This window comes from Drosophila rhopaloa, unplaced genomic scaffold, assembly GCF_018152115.1.
Source record: "Drosophila rhopaloa isolate 14029-0021.01 unplaced genomic scaffold, ASM1815211v1 contig_116, whole genome shotgun sequence".
In the NCBI taxonomy this organism is placed as follows: Eukaryota; Metazoa; Arthropoda; class Insecta; order Diptera; family Drosophilidae; genus Drosophila; species Drosophila rhopaloa.
In genome coordinates this window covers 552,981-569,870 of record NW_025334991.1, presented here as the reverse complement: position 1 = coordinate 569,870, position 16,890 = coordinate 552,981, and the positions used below count along the sequence as shown (strand labels likewise).

The window sequence follows — 16,890 nt, the reverse complement described above, 5'->3', positions numbered from 1 at the left end:
TCTCCTGGTGAAGCTGATATATGATATATGTATACTTTATAGGGTCGGAAATATCTCCTTCACTGCATTGCAAACTTTTGACTGAAATTATAATACCCGCTGCAAGGGTATAAAAAGAACAATGTTTTATTTGCCTTTAGAAAATTTTGAGAGACCCCATTACAAAAATCTAACCCTTCAAAGATTTACAGTTCAAAGTTGACTGTATTAAGGTTTTGTAAGATCACTATATTTATACCCTTGCAGAGGGTATTATAATTTTGGTCAAAAGTGTGCAACGCAGTGAAGGAGACATCTCCGACCCTATAAAGTATATATATTCTTGATCAGGATCACCTCCTGAGTTGATATAGCCATGTCCGTCTGTCCGTCTGTCCGTCCGTCCGTCTGTCCGTCTGTCCGTCTGTCCGTCTGTCTGTCCGTCTGTCTGTTTCTACGCGAACTAGTCTCTCAGTTTTAAAGATATCGAATTGAAACTTTGCACACACCCTTATTTCCTTTGCACGCAGTATATAAGTCGGAACGGCCGGGATCGGCCGACTATATCCTATAGCTGCCATATAACTGATTGATCGGAAATGCCATAACTCTGCTGTTTGTTAAGTTAGGAAGTTGGGACTCTCTATGGGTATTATATTTGGCCAATCAATCCGACGTACCAAATTTCATAAGGATCGGCCGACTATATCCTATAGCTGTCATATAACTGATTGATCGGAAATGCCATAACTCTGCTGTTTGTTAAGTTAGGAAGTTGGGACTCTCTATGGGTATTATATTTGGCCAATCAATCCGACGTACCAAATTTCATAAGGATCGGCCGACTATATCCTATAGCTGTCATATAACTGATTGATCGGAAATGCCATAACTTTAGTGTTTGTTAAGTTAGGAAGTTGGGATTTTCTATGGGTTTTATTTTTGCCCAATCAATCCGACATATCAAATTTCATAAGGATCGGCCGACTATATTCTATAGCTGCCATATAACTGATTGATCGGAAATGCCATAACTTTAGTGTTTGTTAAGTTAGGAAGTTGGGATTTTCTATGGGTTTTATTTTTGCCCAATCAATCCGACATATCAAATTTCATAAGGATCGGCCGACTATATTCTATAGCTGCCATATACATAACTGAACGATTGGAAATGCCATAACTTTGGTGTTTTTAAAGTTAGGAAGTTGGGATTTTTTATGAGAATTAAGAACGCATCATATGAATAATTTTGGAGAATATAATTTGCAGAATATTCTGCAAGGGTATTTCAACTTCGGCTCCGCCCGAAGTTAGCTTTCCTTTCTTGTTTTAGGTCATTTTGTCTGCTTTAAGATAGTATATCTGAAAAGCTAGTTAATCGTCATTATACCCTTGCAGAGGGTATTATAATTTTGGTCAAAAGTGTGCAACGCAGTGAAGGAGACATCTCCGACCCTATAAAGTATATATATTCTTGATCAGGATCACCTCCTGAGTTGATATAGCCATGCCGTCTGTCCGTCTGTCCGTCTGTCCGTCTGTCCGTCTGTCCGTCTGTCTGTCCGTCTGTCGTTTCTACGCGAACTAGTCTCTCAGTTTTAAAGATATCGAATGAAACTTGCACACACCCTTCTTTCCTTTGCACGCAGTATATAAGTCGGAACGGCCGGGATCGGCCGACTATATCCTATAGCTGCCATATAACTGATTGATCGGAAATGCCATAACTCTGCTGTTTGTTAGGTTAGGAAGTTGGGACTTTCTATGGGTTTTATGCAATCAATCCGACGTACCAAATTTCATAAGGATCGGCCGACTATATCTTATAGCTGCCATATAACTGATTGATCGGAAATGCCATAACTTTGGTGTTTGTAAAGTTAGAAAGTTGGGATTTTCTATGGGTTTTATATTTGGCCAGTCAATCCGACGTACCAAATTTCATAAGGATCGGCCGACTATATCTTATAGCTGCCATATAACTGATTGATCGGAAATGCCATAACTTTGGTGTTTGTAAAGTTAGGAAGTTGGGATTTTCTATGGGTTTTATATTTGGCCAATCAATCCGACGTACCAAATTTCATAAGGATCGGCCGACTATATCTTATAGCTGCCATATAACTGATTGATCGGAAATGCCATAACTTTGGTGTTTGTTAAGTTAGGAAGTTGGGATTTTCTATGGGTTTTATTTTGCCTAATCAATCCGACATATCAAATTTCATAAGGATCGGCCGACTATATTCTATAACTGCCATATAACTGAACGATTGGAAATGCCATAACTTTAGTGTTTTTAAAGTTAGGAAATTGGGATTTTTTATGAGTATTAAGAATGCATTATGAATGATTTTGGAGAATATAATTTGCAGAATATTCTGCAAGGGTATTTCAACTTCGGCTCCGCCCGAAGTTAGCTTTCCTTTCTTGTTTTATTTGTATTTTGTTGTGTTTAATTAGCGTGTAATAAAAAACATACTGTTTGCATTGTGGTTCTCCAGGCTTATCTAAACTTGACAACTGACACACTTTCTAATTATTTTATTTGATATTCTTCTTAATATTTGAAGAGTTTAAGCTGCATCTGTATGCGATTTGTAATGCTTGAGGCAAACAATGTTAGGAAGACTGGCACCGAAATTGTATTATATACTTCCTTAGTAAAATCAATAATTGCATCCATGGATACCAGTTACTATAAATAAGCAGGTCTATAAAAGTAAGCATCCAATATCAGTATTACCCCATCTTATTTGAACACATGCATAATAAACATGAGGCACTAAACCGAATCACTGCATGTGGTAATCAATCAAAAAGATTGGGAATGATCTTGAATGTTTTAAGCTGTATCAGTTAGGGGAATTTAATCCACAGAATAAATGGCCATAACAATCCATAAAATATTAGCTTCGCTTGCGCAGATCAAGTTAAAAACTTATATATATATCTTATTAGAATTTAACGAAAAAACATTTTAACAGTGTTATTTACCTAAATTTTGCGCGTTGATGATAAAATTGAATAAAGGCATAAAACCAGAAATAACCAAGAGTTTGGGTTCCTAATTTCCCAAATTAATTTTTCTACAAATTCCTTGTGACTATATGCTTTAACAATTATAAGAGCAAGCATAGTCAAACCAACTCCAAATCATTACAATTAAACGTGTTAAACTTTGTCATGCCGAAGTTTATATATCCTTGCAAAATATTTTATAGAAATAATTAAAAGCTTAAACTGCAACAGTTAAAAATGATCATATATGTTGTGACATCTAGATACCCGTTACTCAGCTAAACAACTTTAGATTTTGCATTAACATAATGTGAATTAGAGTGACCACAGGAAAAAATGACAAAAAGTTCAAATTATCAATTTGAATTAGGCGATCTCTTAGCGCTGGCAGCTTTACAGCACGAGCATCAGCACCAGCGCTGCTTTAGCGCAGGCAGCTTTTGTCCTGCACCAGCATACACACATACGCATTGTTTGACTCAGACCTTCAATTTGGCTAACTTGATTTGAGTTGCATAGTTCTTGGGATATAGTTCGGTATTGACAAATGAAAACCATCGCAATTTCCTTTAATAGAAATCCTTATCGAGAATTAACGTTGACTCTGTTGAGCACCTTGGCCAGCTGTTCCAAAGTCATCCGTTAGATGGCGCTATTGTATTGCGCCATCTACCCCAAGACATTGGTACCACGGGCCATGAAAGGCGGATATGTAGGCGCTAGCCAGGCTTTAGCGTTTAATGAGTTTTTGGGCGTTAGAGTGGGCGTGGCAAACTTTTATTAGGCTAATTGATAGGTATTGACGAAACAAATACATATCAATTAAAATTTTCATAATAGCATCAAAACTGTGGCCAGAGCTTGTGGCTTGTAGGCGTCAGAGGGGGCGTGGCACCATTTTGAAACAAACTTGCGCTGCGTAGGAACTCCTAAAATCTACATGCAAAATGCCAATCTTCTAGCTTTTGTAGTTTCCGAGATCTCAGCGTTCATACGGACGGACAGACAGACGGACATGGCTAGTGATCCTGAACATGAATATATATACTTTATAGGGTCGGAAACGCTTCCTTCTACCTGTTACATACTTTTGCACGAATACAATATACCCTTTTACTCTACGAGTAACGGGTATAAAAACTATATCTCTGATTATGTTTAAAAAACACGAATTTCTGTGGACTTGCATGTAATTTTCTTTTCTTTCACACGACAGCTATGTGATATAGAACTAAAACCGTGATTCTAAAATCGTTAAAATTATTATATAACTTGGAGGATATGGGTAAATGTTACGAATTTTTTTTAAATTTTATTTCCTTTATTTTCCAGATTGATCCTATCCAGCTATATGATATAGTCTTTAGCATAATTTTTCACATAATCAGTGAGGCTAGAAATTCTTATCAAAAAATTTTATATACTAAAATTTATCAAATTAAAAATGAAAAATTATTTAATTTAATGTACATTAGAATCCGGTTATAACGACTCCGGTTATTGCGACGAAAACTTGATGGCTTGGTTGGACCCCATGCAAACTTATATGGTTAGTGCGTCTTCCGGGTATAACGACGTAAAATCGTCGGCCCCTTGAAATTCGCTATAACCAGATTTTACTGTATTTATTATTTGATACCTAAAAATTACTAAATTAAATATATAACGCAACTTATGGATTAACTATTTTAGAAGTATGGTGAGGAAGTAGTTAAATTAAAAAAATTTAATTTGTATTTAATGTTTCTTATATTTAATTTATGTATTTCATTTTTGATACAATAAACAGTATTTTAAAGTACGACGACAAGTTAAAACCGATTTTAGTGACAACGAGATTTTGTTTTGGGAAACATGTTTATAAGTTGGTCCTTGAAAATAGTTTACCTTTCTTGTTCAACTTAGCTTTATAGTGTAAAAAAAACTTTATCACAATTTTGGAGTATTAATTTCTTATCAATATTTCAGTATCACGTCTCATGAGTTCGTCAGCCAGTGGGTCGATGAGCCATATGGGAAATATGGGTGGACTAGCAGCTTGCAGCGTAAGCGATACAAAACCGCTACAGTTTCCCTTGGCCCAAAGAAGAAAGCGGAGAGTTTTATTTACGCAAGCTCAGGTTAGTAAAATTAATTAAAATTAATCTGATACTATTAATATAGCCAATGCAATTTAACAACAGTTAAAATATATATTTTGTGTAAAATACGTTCTGCTTTAAAGACTTAAATAACAAATTTAAATACAGTTATGAACTAACACCCATAAATAAAGTCAATAATTAGTAAAACAGTTAAGAAGACATATCCGACTTTATAAATCATAGATGCACATAATTGATCAGCATCACCCGCCAAATGTAGGTCGTCTTTGGATGACTAGCCATTTTACAAAATATTATTATTTTAAAATAAAATTTAAAGGATTTTCTTCTTGGCGGAGTGTAAATCAGCTAGCTTGTCTGCACGTTTGTTTCAGTAAACCTTATTCTTAGTTAAAGTTTTCCAATCGGAAATTTATTAAATACAAATTTTTTGTTTTTAGATATACAACATCGCGCAAAAACAATATAATCATAAAAAAACTTTAAAAACACCAAAGTTATGGCATTTCCGATTAATCAGTTATATGGCAGCTATAGGATATGGTCGGCTGATCAAGGCCGTTCCGACTTATATACTGCGTGCAAAGGAAAGAAGGGTGTGTGCAAAGATTCAATTCGATATCATTAAAAATGAGAGACTAGTTCGCGTAGAAACAGTCAGACGGACAGACGGACATGCTTATAATATATAATTGAATAAATATACATACTTTATAGGGTCTGAGATGTCTCCTTCACTGCGTTGCACTCTTTTGACCAAAATTATAACACCCTTTGCAAGGGTATAAAAACGCAAATAAAAATTTGCAAAAAAAAATTTCTAAGAAAACAGTGAAAAAGTTTTTAATAAATTTCTTTATGGCTAAAAATATCGTTCTTTGCTGGCAAAAGTAAATAAAATACACAAAAAATAATAAAATTATAAAATAATAAAATTCTTAAGTGGTTGCCGAGGGTTTAATGGCAAAAATTAAAAAGAAGCGTCTAAATAACAAAACAAAATTCCTCGAACTATGTATATTTCGAAAGTAAGGCCCGGAACAGGTCTCGAAACTAGATTCCGCGAAGATTTTTCGGAAGTAAAAACTAGGTCTGGACAGATTATAAATTATTCCTTAACATGCATAAATTAACAATATTTTTAATGTAAGCTTAAAATTTCGTAGAAATTATGGGAAACGACTTCTAAAATATATAAACTTTTCTTCTAACAAGAAAGGAAAGCTAACTTCGGGCGGAGCCGAAGTTGAAATACCCTTGCAGAATATTCTGTAAATTATATTCTCCAAAATTATTCATATGATGCATTCTTAACACTCATAAAAATCCCAACTTCCTAACTTTAAAAACACCAAAGTTATGGAATTTCCAATCGTTCAGTTATATGGCAGCTAAAGAATATAGTCGGCCGATCCCTATGGTATGTCGGATTGATTTGCCAAAAATAAAACCCATAGAAAATCCCAACTTCCTAACTTAACAAACACCAAAGTTATGGAATATCCGATCAATCAGTTATATGGCGGCTATATGATATAGTCGGCCGATCCCGGCCGTTCCGACTTATATACTGTGTGCGAAGGAAAGAAGGGTGTGTGCAAAGTTTCAATTCAATATCTTTTAAACTGAGAGACTAGTTCGCGTAGATACAGACAGACGGACAGACAGACGGACAGACGGACATGCTTATATCAACTCAGGGGGTGATCCTGATCAAGAATATATATACTTTATAGGGTCGGAGATGTCTCCTTCACTGCGTTGCACACTTTTGACCAAAATTATAATACCCTCTGCAAGGGTATAAAAAGAAAAATGTAAAAGTTTAATTTTTATTTATTTCAACATAAAGATTAGTTGAGCCGCTATAGGAAGAAACGAAAAATGTATTCAACACATCCTAAAATCGATTCTTAGTTATAGGATACAAGAATTATAAGATAATTTGTGTTATAGCTGTAAGGGCCTATAAACCCTGGGTTGCCGAAGTTTACTTTCTGTTTTATGTTTCAATATTATGCTTTTTGTCTACTAAAGTTTTAGCATAAGAGTTTAAAATCAAGGTCAAGCCATTTTGTCTATGACAGTTAAATTACAACTTATAATTTATTGTTACAAAAATGCTTTAAACGATAAAGGGCGATACTGGCACTATAATTTCTTTGTATTTAGGGAACATATATAATTCTTTCACATTGAGTTTAAAAGCTTATAACCAAATGACAGAGCAAAATACAGTGGTGTCCCATCCTAGAGATGTCTCCACGTAAGTATTTTTACGTGGGCACATGGTTACCAAACAGTAGTAAGAAACGTACTGCTAGAGCAAACAAGCTTTTGCACAATGTAAATACAAAACTCATAATAATATTTGTATTTATATAAGCCTTCAAGTCTTCAAGTGTAAGGTAAATACAAAATACGTTTTTCATTAATACATTCTCAATATTTGAGATGGATTTTACTTTGCGTTTCTCTGAAAAAAAAAGTTTAAATGAACAAGAAAGAAGTCCAAATCCGTCAAGCCAAAGTTTATATACCCTTGTTTATGAAAAGACTATATATTAAATTGTATCTTTAAAATATTAAATTTAATATTTTATATAAAGAAGATTATATCGATTTGTAGACATACTCCTACTCCTAAATTTTTAAATATATTTTTTCAATCGATTCTATGACAGCACATATTTGTCAGCTGTACGATATAGTCAACTGACTTTTATAAAATAAATTCGGATTTTTGAAAATGTTAAAATGGCTATATCGGGGAGTAAATGTGTATATATTTAAAGATAATCAAGCTATAACAACTGTATCTCATCTTATCAGTCAATATACCTAAATAAGACTTTGGGATCTATACAGTTTTTAATAAACCACAAGATATTTAAAATATTTTAAAGTTAAAAAAGGAAATTTGGTTTATAAAATGTTCATTTCTCAGTAATAGTAAATAAGTATATTTTATAGGTTCGGAAATGTGCCTGTTTATGCATTGCAAACTTTTGACTGGAAATAGAATAAATTAAAAACATCAGATTTACAAATTTAATTTTCTTCACTGGTACATATTCAAACACAAAATATTTTTATACCCTTGCAGAGGGTATTATAATTTCAGTCAAAAGTTTGCAACGCAGTGAAGGAGACATTTCCGACCCTATAAAGTATATATATTCTTGATCAGCATCACCAGGAGAGTCGATCTAGCCATGTCCGTCTGTCCGTCTGTCCGTTTCCACGCAAACTAGTCCCTCAGTTTTAAAGCTATCTGCTTGAATCTTTCCCAAAAGTTGTCTTTCTATTGCAGGTAGTATATAAGTCGAAACGAGCCGGATCGGGCGACTATATCTTATAGCTGCCATATAACTGAACGATTGGAAATGCCATAACTTTGGTGATTTTAAAATTAGGAAGTTGGAATAATTTTGGAGAATATAATTTACATAGTATGCTGCAAGGGTATATCAACTTCGGCTCTGCCCGAAGTTAGCTTTCCTTTCTTTTTTTATTTGTTGTTGTTGAAATTTGATTAAGCAACATTTGATTATTTTTGGTATACTATAATTTTAGTAAGATGTTTATAACGTGAATTTTCAACCATATACATTTTATATCATCAGGATACATGCCCTTTTTACGCAAAATAGTTTCTTAGCTTAACTACATTGATCAATTTTTCTCATAAGTCTTTAAAATATCATTAAAATTACACCGAATCCGAGTTAATTTTCCCAAAACTTGGGAATATGGTTAACTGTGTACGTTGAAGGATCATAAATAAATCTTCCGATCGTATGAAAAATGAGAAATAATATCTTCAATTATTTTAGGTATATGAACTTGAAAGGAGATTTAAGCAGCAGAGATATCTATCAGCACCGGAACGGGAACACTTGGCCAGTCTAATTCATTTAACCCCAACTCAGGTGAGTAAAACTTTAGTTTTAGTGTATAAAATGAATTAACATAAAACAAGAAAGGAAGCAAACTTCGGCAAGCCGAAGTTTATATACCCTTGCTGTTATTACAAATCGACTACTGCCTACATTACTAAAATCAATGAAGCTATGCCGATTTTGGGCTGCATTTTGCCATTGATTCTATGGCAGCTATATGATGTTGTCGTCCGATTTTGACAAAACTAAAAGCGTAATTCGGATTTTGTAAATAATTAATAAATCTCAAAAGAATATTTTAATAAATAGAAAAACAGCAAAATAATTGTTTTTTTAATTTTAATTTTTTTAATTTTTTGATTTTCCTATTAGAGCTATTTTATACAGATGTCTGATATTAATTTAAATAAAACCGTAATTCCATAGTATTTAAATATTACCAAATCTGAAAGAAAAACAAAAAAAAATTAAAACAACAAAGTTTTACTTCTTCACATATTTTTTCCGATTGTTCCTCTGGGAGCTATATTATATAGTCGACCGATCTGGCTCGTTCCGACATATATAATACCTGCAAAAGAAAGAAACCGTTTGGGTAAGTTTCAAGCAGATAGCTTTAAAACTACGGGACTAGTTAGCGTAGAAACGGACGGTCGGACGGACAGGCGGACGGACGGACACAAGGACGGACGGACACAAGGACATGGCTAGATCGACTCTCCGGCTTTAGTGTCGGAAATTTGACTGTAATTATAACACCCTCTGCAAGGGTATAAAAAATGCTTATTGTCGGTATAATGTAGCGGCAATTCACGAGCGTCTCAGCCTTGTGGAGGGTTTTTTCATGTTTTCTTAATCAGGTAATTCTGCGACTAGCTCGCTAGTGCTAGTGAACTGTAATACTTTCCGTTGCCTATAAGTCAAATAATTAAACCAATTACACATGCGGAAGATAAAAACACAACACTACTTGTCAATTTTGTTTGCATGATATTTTAGGTGATAAATTTCGACATGAAAATAGATGCCTCAAGAAACAAGAAAGGACTGGTGATGCTGATCAAGAATAGATATACTTTACTTTCACTGCGTTACAAACTTTTAACTGAAATTATAATACCCTCTGCAAGGGTATACAAAAGGGTGGCTAATTTACATTTCTTTGTAAGAAAAATCGCCGATTGCACTTGCTGCTGATAAAGTTTTAACTTTCCTACTTGAGATCTATTCTTCCATAGAGGAATTTAATCCCATAATGGAATGACGCTAATAATGCTCTTGTCATATTTGCTGAAATTAAAAATACTGCTATAAATTATTATATTAACATCTTATGAGCAAAAGAGGAAAACTTAATATTTGGTCGTAGCCCTTAAATTAAGATTTATATTTATTTTAATTTTTGTATCTAGACAGCTCAAAATAAATTCTGATAAATTTTAAGTATATTGCTTTAGAATATCCCAATTTTTTCAGGATCTATACAAAAAGTTGTATCTCGACCACTTAAATTAAACTGTTAAAAATATCATGCCTCCCATCGGTTACTTTTGAGGAACGAATCGGTTCAAAAAATTTACAAATTGGATAGGTTGCATCACGCTCGTAGGTACAGTCGCTGCCCTGTAAGATATATTTAAGAGACCCTTTAATTTTGACACTATTGATTCGGCATGTTTTTTGTGAGTAACGGCACTTCTCGTATTTAATAGCATTTCTAACCAGATGCCGTTTTTTTGGCATAAAGTCGAAAAATTGAGTTACACAGCTCAAACTTCGCACATTTTATTGTTATGGCATTAATAATTTGTGATAAAACAAGAAAGGAAAATTTACTTCGGGCGAAGCCGAACTTGAAATACCCTTGCAGAATATTCTGTAAGTTATATTCTCCAAAATTATTCATATGATGCATTCTTAACACTCATAAAAAATACCAACTTCCTAACTTTAAAAACAACAAAGTTATGGCATTTCCAATCGTTCAGTTATATGGCAGCTATAAAATATAGTCGGCCGATCCTTATGAAATTTGGTAGCTCGGATTGATTGGCCTAACTTAACAAACACCGAAGTTATGGCATTTCCGATCAATCAGTTACATAATCGATAGAAAATTCCAACTTCCAAACTTTACAGACACCAAAATTTCCGATCAATCAGTTGTATGGCAGCTATAGGATATAGTCGGCCGATCCCGGCCGTTCCGACTTACATATATACTGCGTGCAAAGGAACGATGGGTGTGTGTAAAGTTTTAATTCGATATCTTTAAAACTGAGAGACTAGTTTGCGTAGAAACCGACAGACGGGCATGCTTATATCAACTCACTGCGTTGCACACTTTTGACCAAATTATAATACCCTCTGCAAGGGTATAAAAATTGGAACAGGGCGACCACGTCCACTCTTGCCGCCGCTTCAAACTCATTGATAGTAGATTTGGAATAAATATATATTATTTACTGTTCTATTTAATTACTTACTTATTTTTTAAATGCAATTTACTTGCTCATCCAATTCAATTTTATAAATATTGATGACGATGAGAACGTCATCAGAATCGCACTGCAGATCGTTTTCAGATCGTTTTTTAGCTGTAGACTTAATACCTCTTTTGAGAAGGGTTTTTTTTAATATTTTCTCTCTCTTTCCTTTAGAGAAACACTCGAAAATAATAGATCAGAGGAATCTATAGCTCTGTCAAATATATCAGTCATAGTATTGAGCCGACTATTTTTCCTTGAATGCGACAATCTATCTTTTTTGTAAACTTTGTTGCGTGCTTCAGAAGCATATCCGCCTAAGCATCCTAGTGAAACCAAGCTCGAATTATTAATCTGGTAACCATGAACCAATATTTTATGAATTGTTGGTGACATCGGATACCATGGGTAGCTACGCATATATAATGGAAAGTTGTTTCACAAAATAATCGAAATTTTTCCAAATTTATATACTAAATGGAAGAAATAGCGATTAAAATGGGCTAAAATTTATTTAAAAGATCTTCGTTGAAGTTGGTAATAGATGCTAGTAGTTTAGTATTGGCAAAAACTCTCCTAGCCGTATTACCAACATTGCTATTGCCGCTTCCATTCTCCTTTGGTATGCTTACCCGAAGTCCCATTTCGTTTCAAATCTTTTCTGGAACATATTTTTTTCCGTTTGCTCATTGAATCTTATCATAACCTTTTATATGCCATTTTTATACCCTTGCAGAGGGTATTATAATTTCAGTCAAAAGCTTGCAACGCAGTGAAGGAGACATTTCCGACCCTATAAAGTATATATATTCTTGATCAGCATCACCACGAGAGTCGATCTAGCCATGTCCGTCTGTCCGTCCGTCTGTCCGTCCGTCTGTCCGTCTGTCTGTCCGTCTGTCCGTCCGTCTATCCGTCCGTCTGTCCGTCCGTCTGTCCGTCCGTCTGTCCGTCCGTCTGTCCGTCCGTCTGTCCGTCCGTCTGTCCGTCCGTCCGTTTCTACGCAAACTAGTCCCTCAGTTTTAAAGCTATCTGCTTGAAACTTTCCCAAATGTTGTCTTTCTATTGCAGGTAGTATATAAGTCGGAACGAGCCGGATCTGGCGACTATATCATATAGCTGCCATATAACTGAACGATCGGAAAAGCCATAACTTTGGTGTTTTTAAAGTTAGCAAGCTTTATTTTTGGCCTATTAATCCGACTTACCGAATTTTATAAGGATCGGACGACTATATCCTATAGCCGCCATATAAATGATTGATCGGAAGTGCCATAACTTTGGTGTTTGTAAAGTTAAGAAGGGGATTTTCTATGGGTTTTATCTTTGGCCAACCAATCCGACATACCAAGTTTCATAATGATCGGCCGACTATATCTTATAGCTGCCATATAACTGAACGATTGGAAATGCCATAACTTTGGTGTTTTTAAAATTAGGAAATTGGGACTTTTTATGAGTATTAAGAATGCATCAAATGAATAATTTTGAAGAATATAATTTACAGAATATTCTGCAAGGGTATATCAACTTCGGCTCGGTCCGAAGTTAGCTTTCCTTTCTTGTTTTATTTCAATTTTATATGAAATGTTTAAGACAAATTCAAGACAATTCTAAACTGCAAAGCTCCAGACTTTGGGACAAAAAGTTCAGAATTAAAATCTATTATTTCTAATATTTTTGTTGGAGTCACACCACAGATCGGACAACATTGAGTAGATTTAGTTGTAGTTAAAACGTATAGCACTTTTCCATCAATAAGTGTCATATGCATTTCATACGTTACTGTTATATCACGATTTTCATTCAATTTATAAACAGAAGGTTTGAGATTATTAATTTGAGAATCTAAAAGGTTCTTTTCCATCTTTATGTGGGCCATAGTTTCTTTTACTAGTTCAAATTTCAGAGGTCTACACAACCGTATAGATGGCGTTGTTCTATTATTCCATATCTTGTGATCAAAAGAGTCTATAATTTGTATGGGTATAACAGAAGTAACAACAAGAGAGAATGCTATAGTCGGGTGCCCCGACTATCAGATACCCGTTACTCAGGTAAAGGGAGTGCGAGGGAGATGGAGATAGAAACTTTGATCACGCATAACTTTTTAACGAATGGTCCGATTTGAAAAATTTCTTCTACATTTCGATAGGTATTGATAAACACAATAAAATTCTGTGCGCAGTATGATCCAAAAGGTTTTGTAATGATACTTGGGCGGCCGTTCCCTTTACTTTTATATCTACAGGACGGCATTGTAATTTAGATACCATTACTAAACTATAGGTTGGTTAAATGTTCATGCATGCTGTTTTGTAGGGGATTTTTCCAGGAGGAAAGCCAAAGCTTCATCGGGTGTAAGTGGAATGGGATTTTGTATATCAAATTGCTTTCTCGATTCACTTGAGTATTCGGGTGTTGTAATGGTTATTAAGAACAAAAGCCGTGTCCGTCCTGCTTTGTGCCTTTGCAGATACTGCTACAGCATGTGCAAGAAGATTTGTGTCACAATTATTTTTATTTGCGAGGTCATATGCAAATTTCCTTTTTAGTCTTGTACACGCAATCGTGTAAGATAAGGTTGGACGTCCCATTTGCTGTCCTGTTTTGTAGAAAAAAAAGGCAACAACAAAATTTAAATACCATACCCCCCTTAAAGCTTTTAATTAAAATTTCTTTAATTTATGATAAATTTACTTTAAGATTAAAATAAGAAAACAAGGATATAAGTTATGGCATTTCCGATCAATCAGTTATATGGCAGCTATAGGATATAGTCGGCCGATCCCGACATCTGGACCACAATGCACTATTCTAGAAGAGCAGACAATAATAATTTGCACTTGGCGAGCAAGCATTACTCCCAGAAAAATTAATCGATTTGAAAAGTCAACTAACAGAAGCCTTTTGCTTAGTGAAAAGATAATTATATCATATATTATATATAAATGGTTGTTTTTAACTTTTCAAATCGATTGTTCTTTTCTAGAAGCAAGTCGTTTGTAAAAACCATCATGCAGGGCAAAACGGATAATATACTTACCAAAGTCCTACTTATTCTTAACTTTGAACTATCTTGAGGAGATCTGGGGGTTGACATTATCCATTCATAAGATCCTTACACATTCCTGGCCACTCAAAACCATTGATTGGCCACTGTGCCTTGCATTTTGAAGGGACGTTGCTCCTTTAAAATGTCTCAAAGGGCTCCGAATGGTAAAAATGGCTTCTCCAATCTTAACATGCGATTTGCCTGGATCCTGCTTATTAAATTTTAATTTTTGGACACATGCGGTTAATTTTCGTTTAACCTTTTTAAGTCAAATGACTTTTCCTTTTTTAAAAATGTATTACTATATCATTTAGAGTATAGAAGAAAATGTGATTAAGCAAATAAAGTTGCCAAATCTATAAATATTTAACAAAATAGTTAATTAAAACACTAGTGTGCCAATAATTTTGTTCAGGGAAATTGGGTTAATTTTTTGGTTTTTTATTTTTATTAAATTATTTATAAAAGATTAATTAGTGAAGGCACTTATATTTAAAAGTAAATTAAAGGATTCTATCTAAAATGGTTTATTTCATTTAAATATCAGCATATTAGATAAAGAACAAGAAGGGAAAGCTAACTTCTGGCGGAGCTGAACTTGATATACCCATGCAGAATATTCTGTAAGTTATATTCTCCAAAATTATTCATATGATGACTTTTTAATACTCATAAAATATCACAACTTCCTTACTTTAAAAACATCAAAGTTATGGCATTTCCTATCGTTCAGTTATATAGCAGCTATGGGATATAGTCGGCCGATCCTGGAAATTTGGTAGGTCGGATTGATTGGCCAAAAATAAAACCCATAGAAAATCCCAACTCCCTAACTAAACAAACACCAAAATTATGGCATTTCCGATCAATCAGTTATATGGCGGCTATAGTATCCCGGCCGTTCCGACTTACATACATATATACTGCGAGCAAAGAAACGAAGGGTTTGCAAAGTTTCAATTCGATATCAACTGAGAGACTAGTTCGCGTAGAAACAGACAGACAGACGGACATTTACAAGCGTTACGGTTCATTATTATACCCGTTACTCGTAGAGTAAAAGGGTATATTGTATTCGTGCAAAAGTATGTAACAGGTAGAAGGAAGCGTTTCCGACCCTATAAAGTATATATATTCTTGTTCAGGATCACTAGCCGAGTCGATCTAGCCATGACCGTCTGTCCGTCTGTCTGTCTGTCTGTCCGTATGAACGCTGAGATCTGGGAAACTATAAAAGCTGGAAGGTTGGCATTTTGCATGTAGATTTTAGGAGTTCCTACGCAGCGCAAGTTTGTTTCAAAATGATGCCACGCCCCCTCTGACGCCTACAAGCCACAAGCTGTGGCCACAACATATACCGCCCAATAACTGAAATTTATCATGGCTCAAGGTGTCATCAGCAAATTTCGCGATTCGTGTGCGTTATAATGGCATGGTTAAAATTGCAAATAAACTTGCGCTACGCAGACCTAACTTCAATATGCGTGTTAAGAAAATCATAAACAGGAAAAAAACAAGAAAGGAAAGCTAACTTCGGGCGGAGCCGAAGTTGATATACCCTTGCAGAATACTCTGTAAATTATATTTTCCAAAATTATTCATATGATGCATTCTTAATACTCATAAAAAATCCCAACTTCGTAACTTTAAAAACACCAAAGTTATGGCATTTCCGATCAATCAGTTATATGGCAGCTATAGGATATAGTCGGTCGATCCTTATGAAGTTTGGTAGGTCGGATTGATTGGCCAAAAATAAAACCCATAGAAAATCCCAACTTCCTAACTTTACAAACACCAAAGTTATGGCATTTCCGATCAATCAGTTATATGGCAGCTATAGGATATAGTCGGCCGATCCTTATAAAATTTGGTACGTCAAATTGATTGGCCAAATACAAAACACATAGAAAATCCCAACTTCCTAACTTACAAACACCAAAGTTGGGCATCGATCGTCAGATAGGCACAACAAAGTCGGCCGACCTAAATGGACAACAAACCAAACAACTAAAAACCAAGTAGGCATTTCCGATCGTTCAGTTATATGGCAGCTATAGGATATAGTCGGCCGATCCCGGCCGTTCCGACTTATATACTGCGTGCAAAGGAAAGAAGGGTGTGTGCAAAGTTTCAATTCGATAGCTTTAAAACTGAGAGACTAGTTTGCGTAGAAACAGACAGACGGACAGACGGACATGGCTATATCAACTCAGGAGGTGATCCTGATCAAGAATATATATACTTTATATGGTCGGAGATGTCTCCTTCACTGCGTTGCACACTTTTGACCAAAATTATAATACCCTCTGCAAGGGTATAATAACAAATTTGTAATATAC

At 34.8% G+C, this 16,890-nt stretch overlaps 1 protein-coding gene across 4 annotated transcripts in view; it reads left to right on the top strand.

Annotated features, from left to right (window-relative positions):
- Positions 1 to 16,890, top strand: part of LOC108049016 (homeobox protein Nkx-2.1) — a 64,853-nt gene that overhangs the window by 21,049 nt on the left and 26,914 nt on the right. For all 4 annotated transcript variants that reach the window (XM_044456563.1, XM_044456565.1, XM_044456562.1 and 1 more), the window contains 2 exons: positions 4,969 to 5,120; positions 8,942 to 9,037. In XM_044456563.1, the coding sequence (XP_044312498.1) occupies positions 4,969 to 5,120; positions 8,942 to 9,037 (248 nt within the window). The remainder of the gene's footprint in view (positions 1 to 4,968; positions 5,121 to 8,941; positions 9,038 to 16,890) is intronic.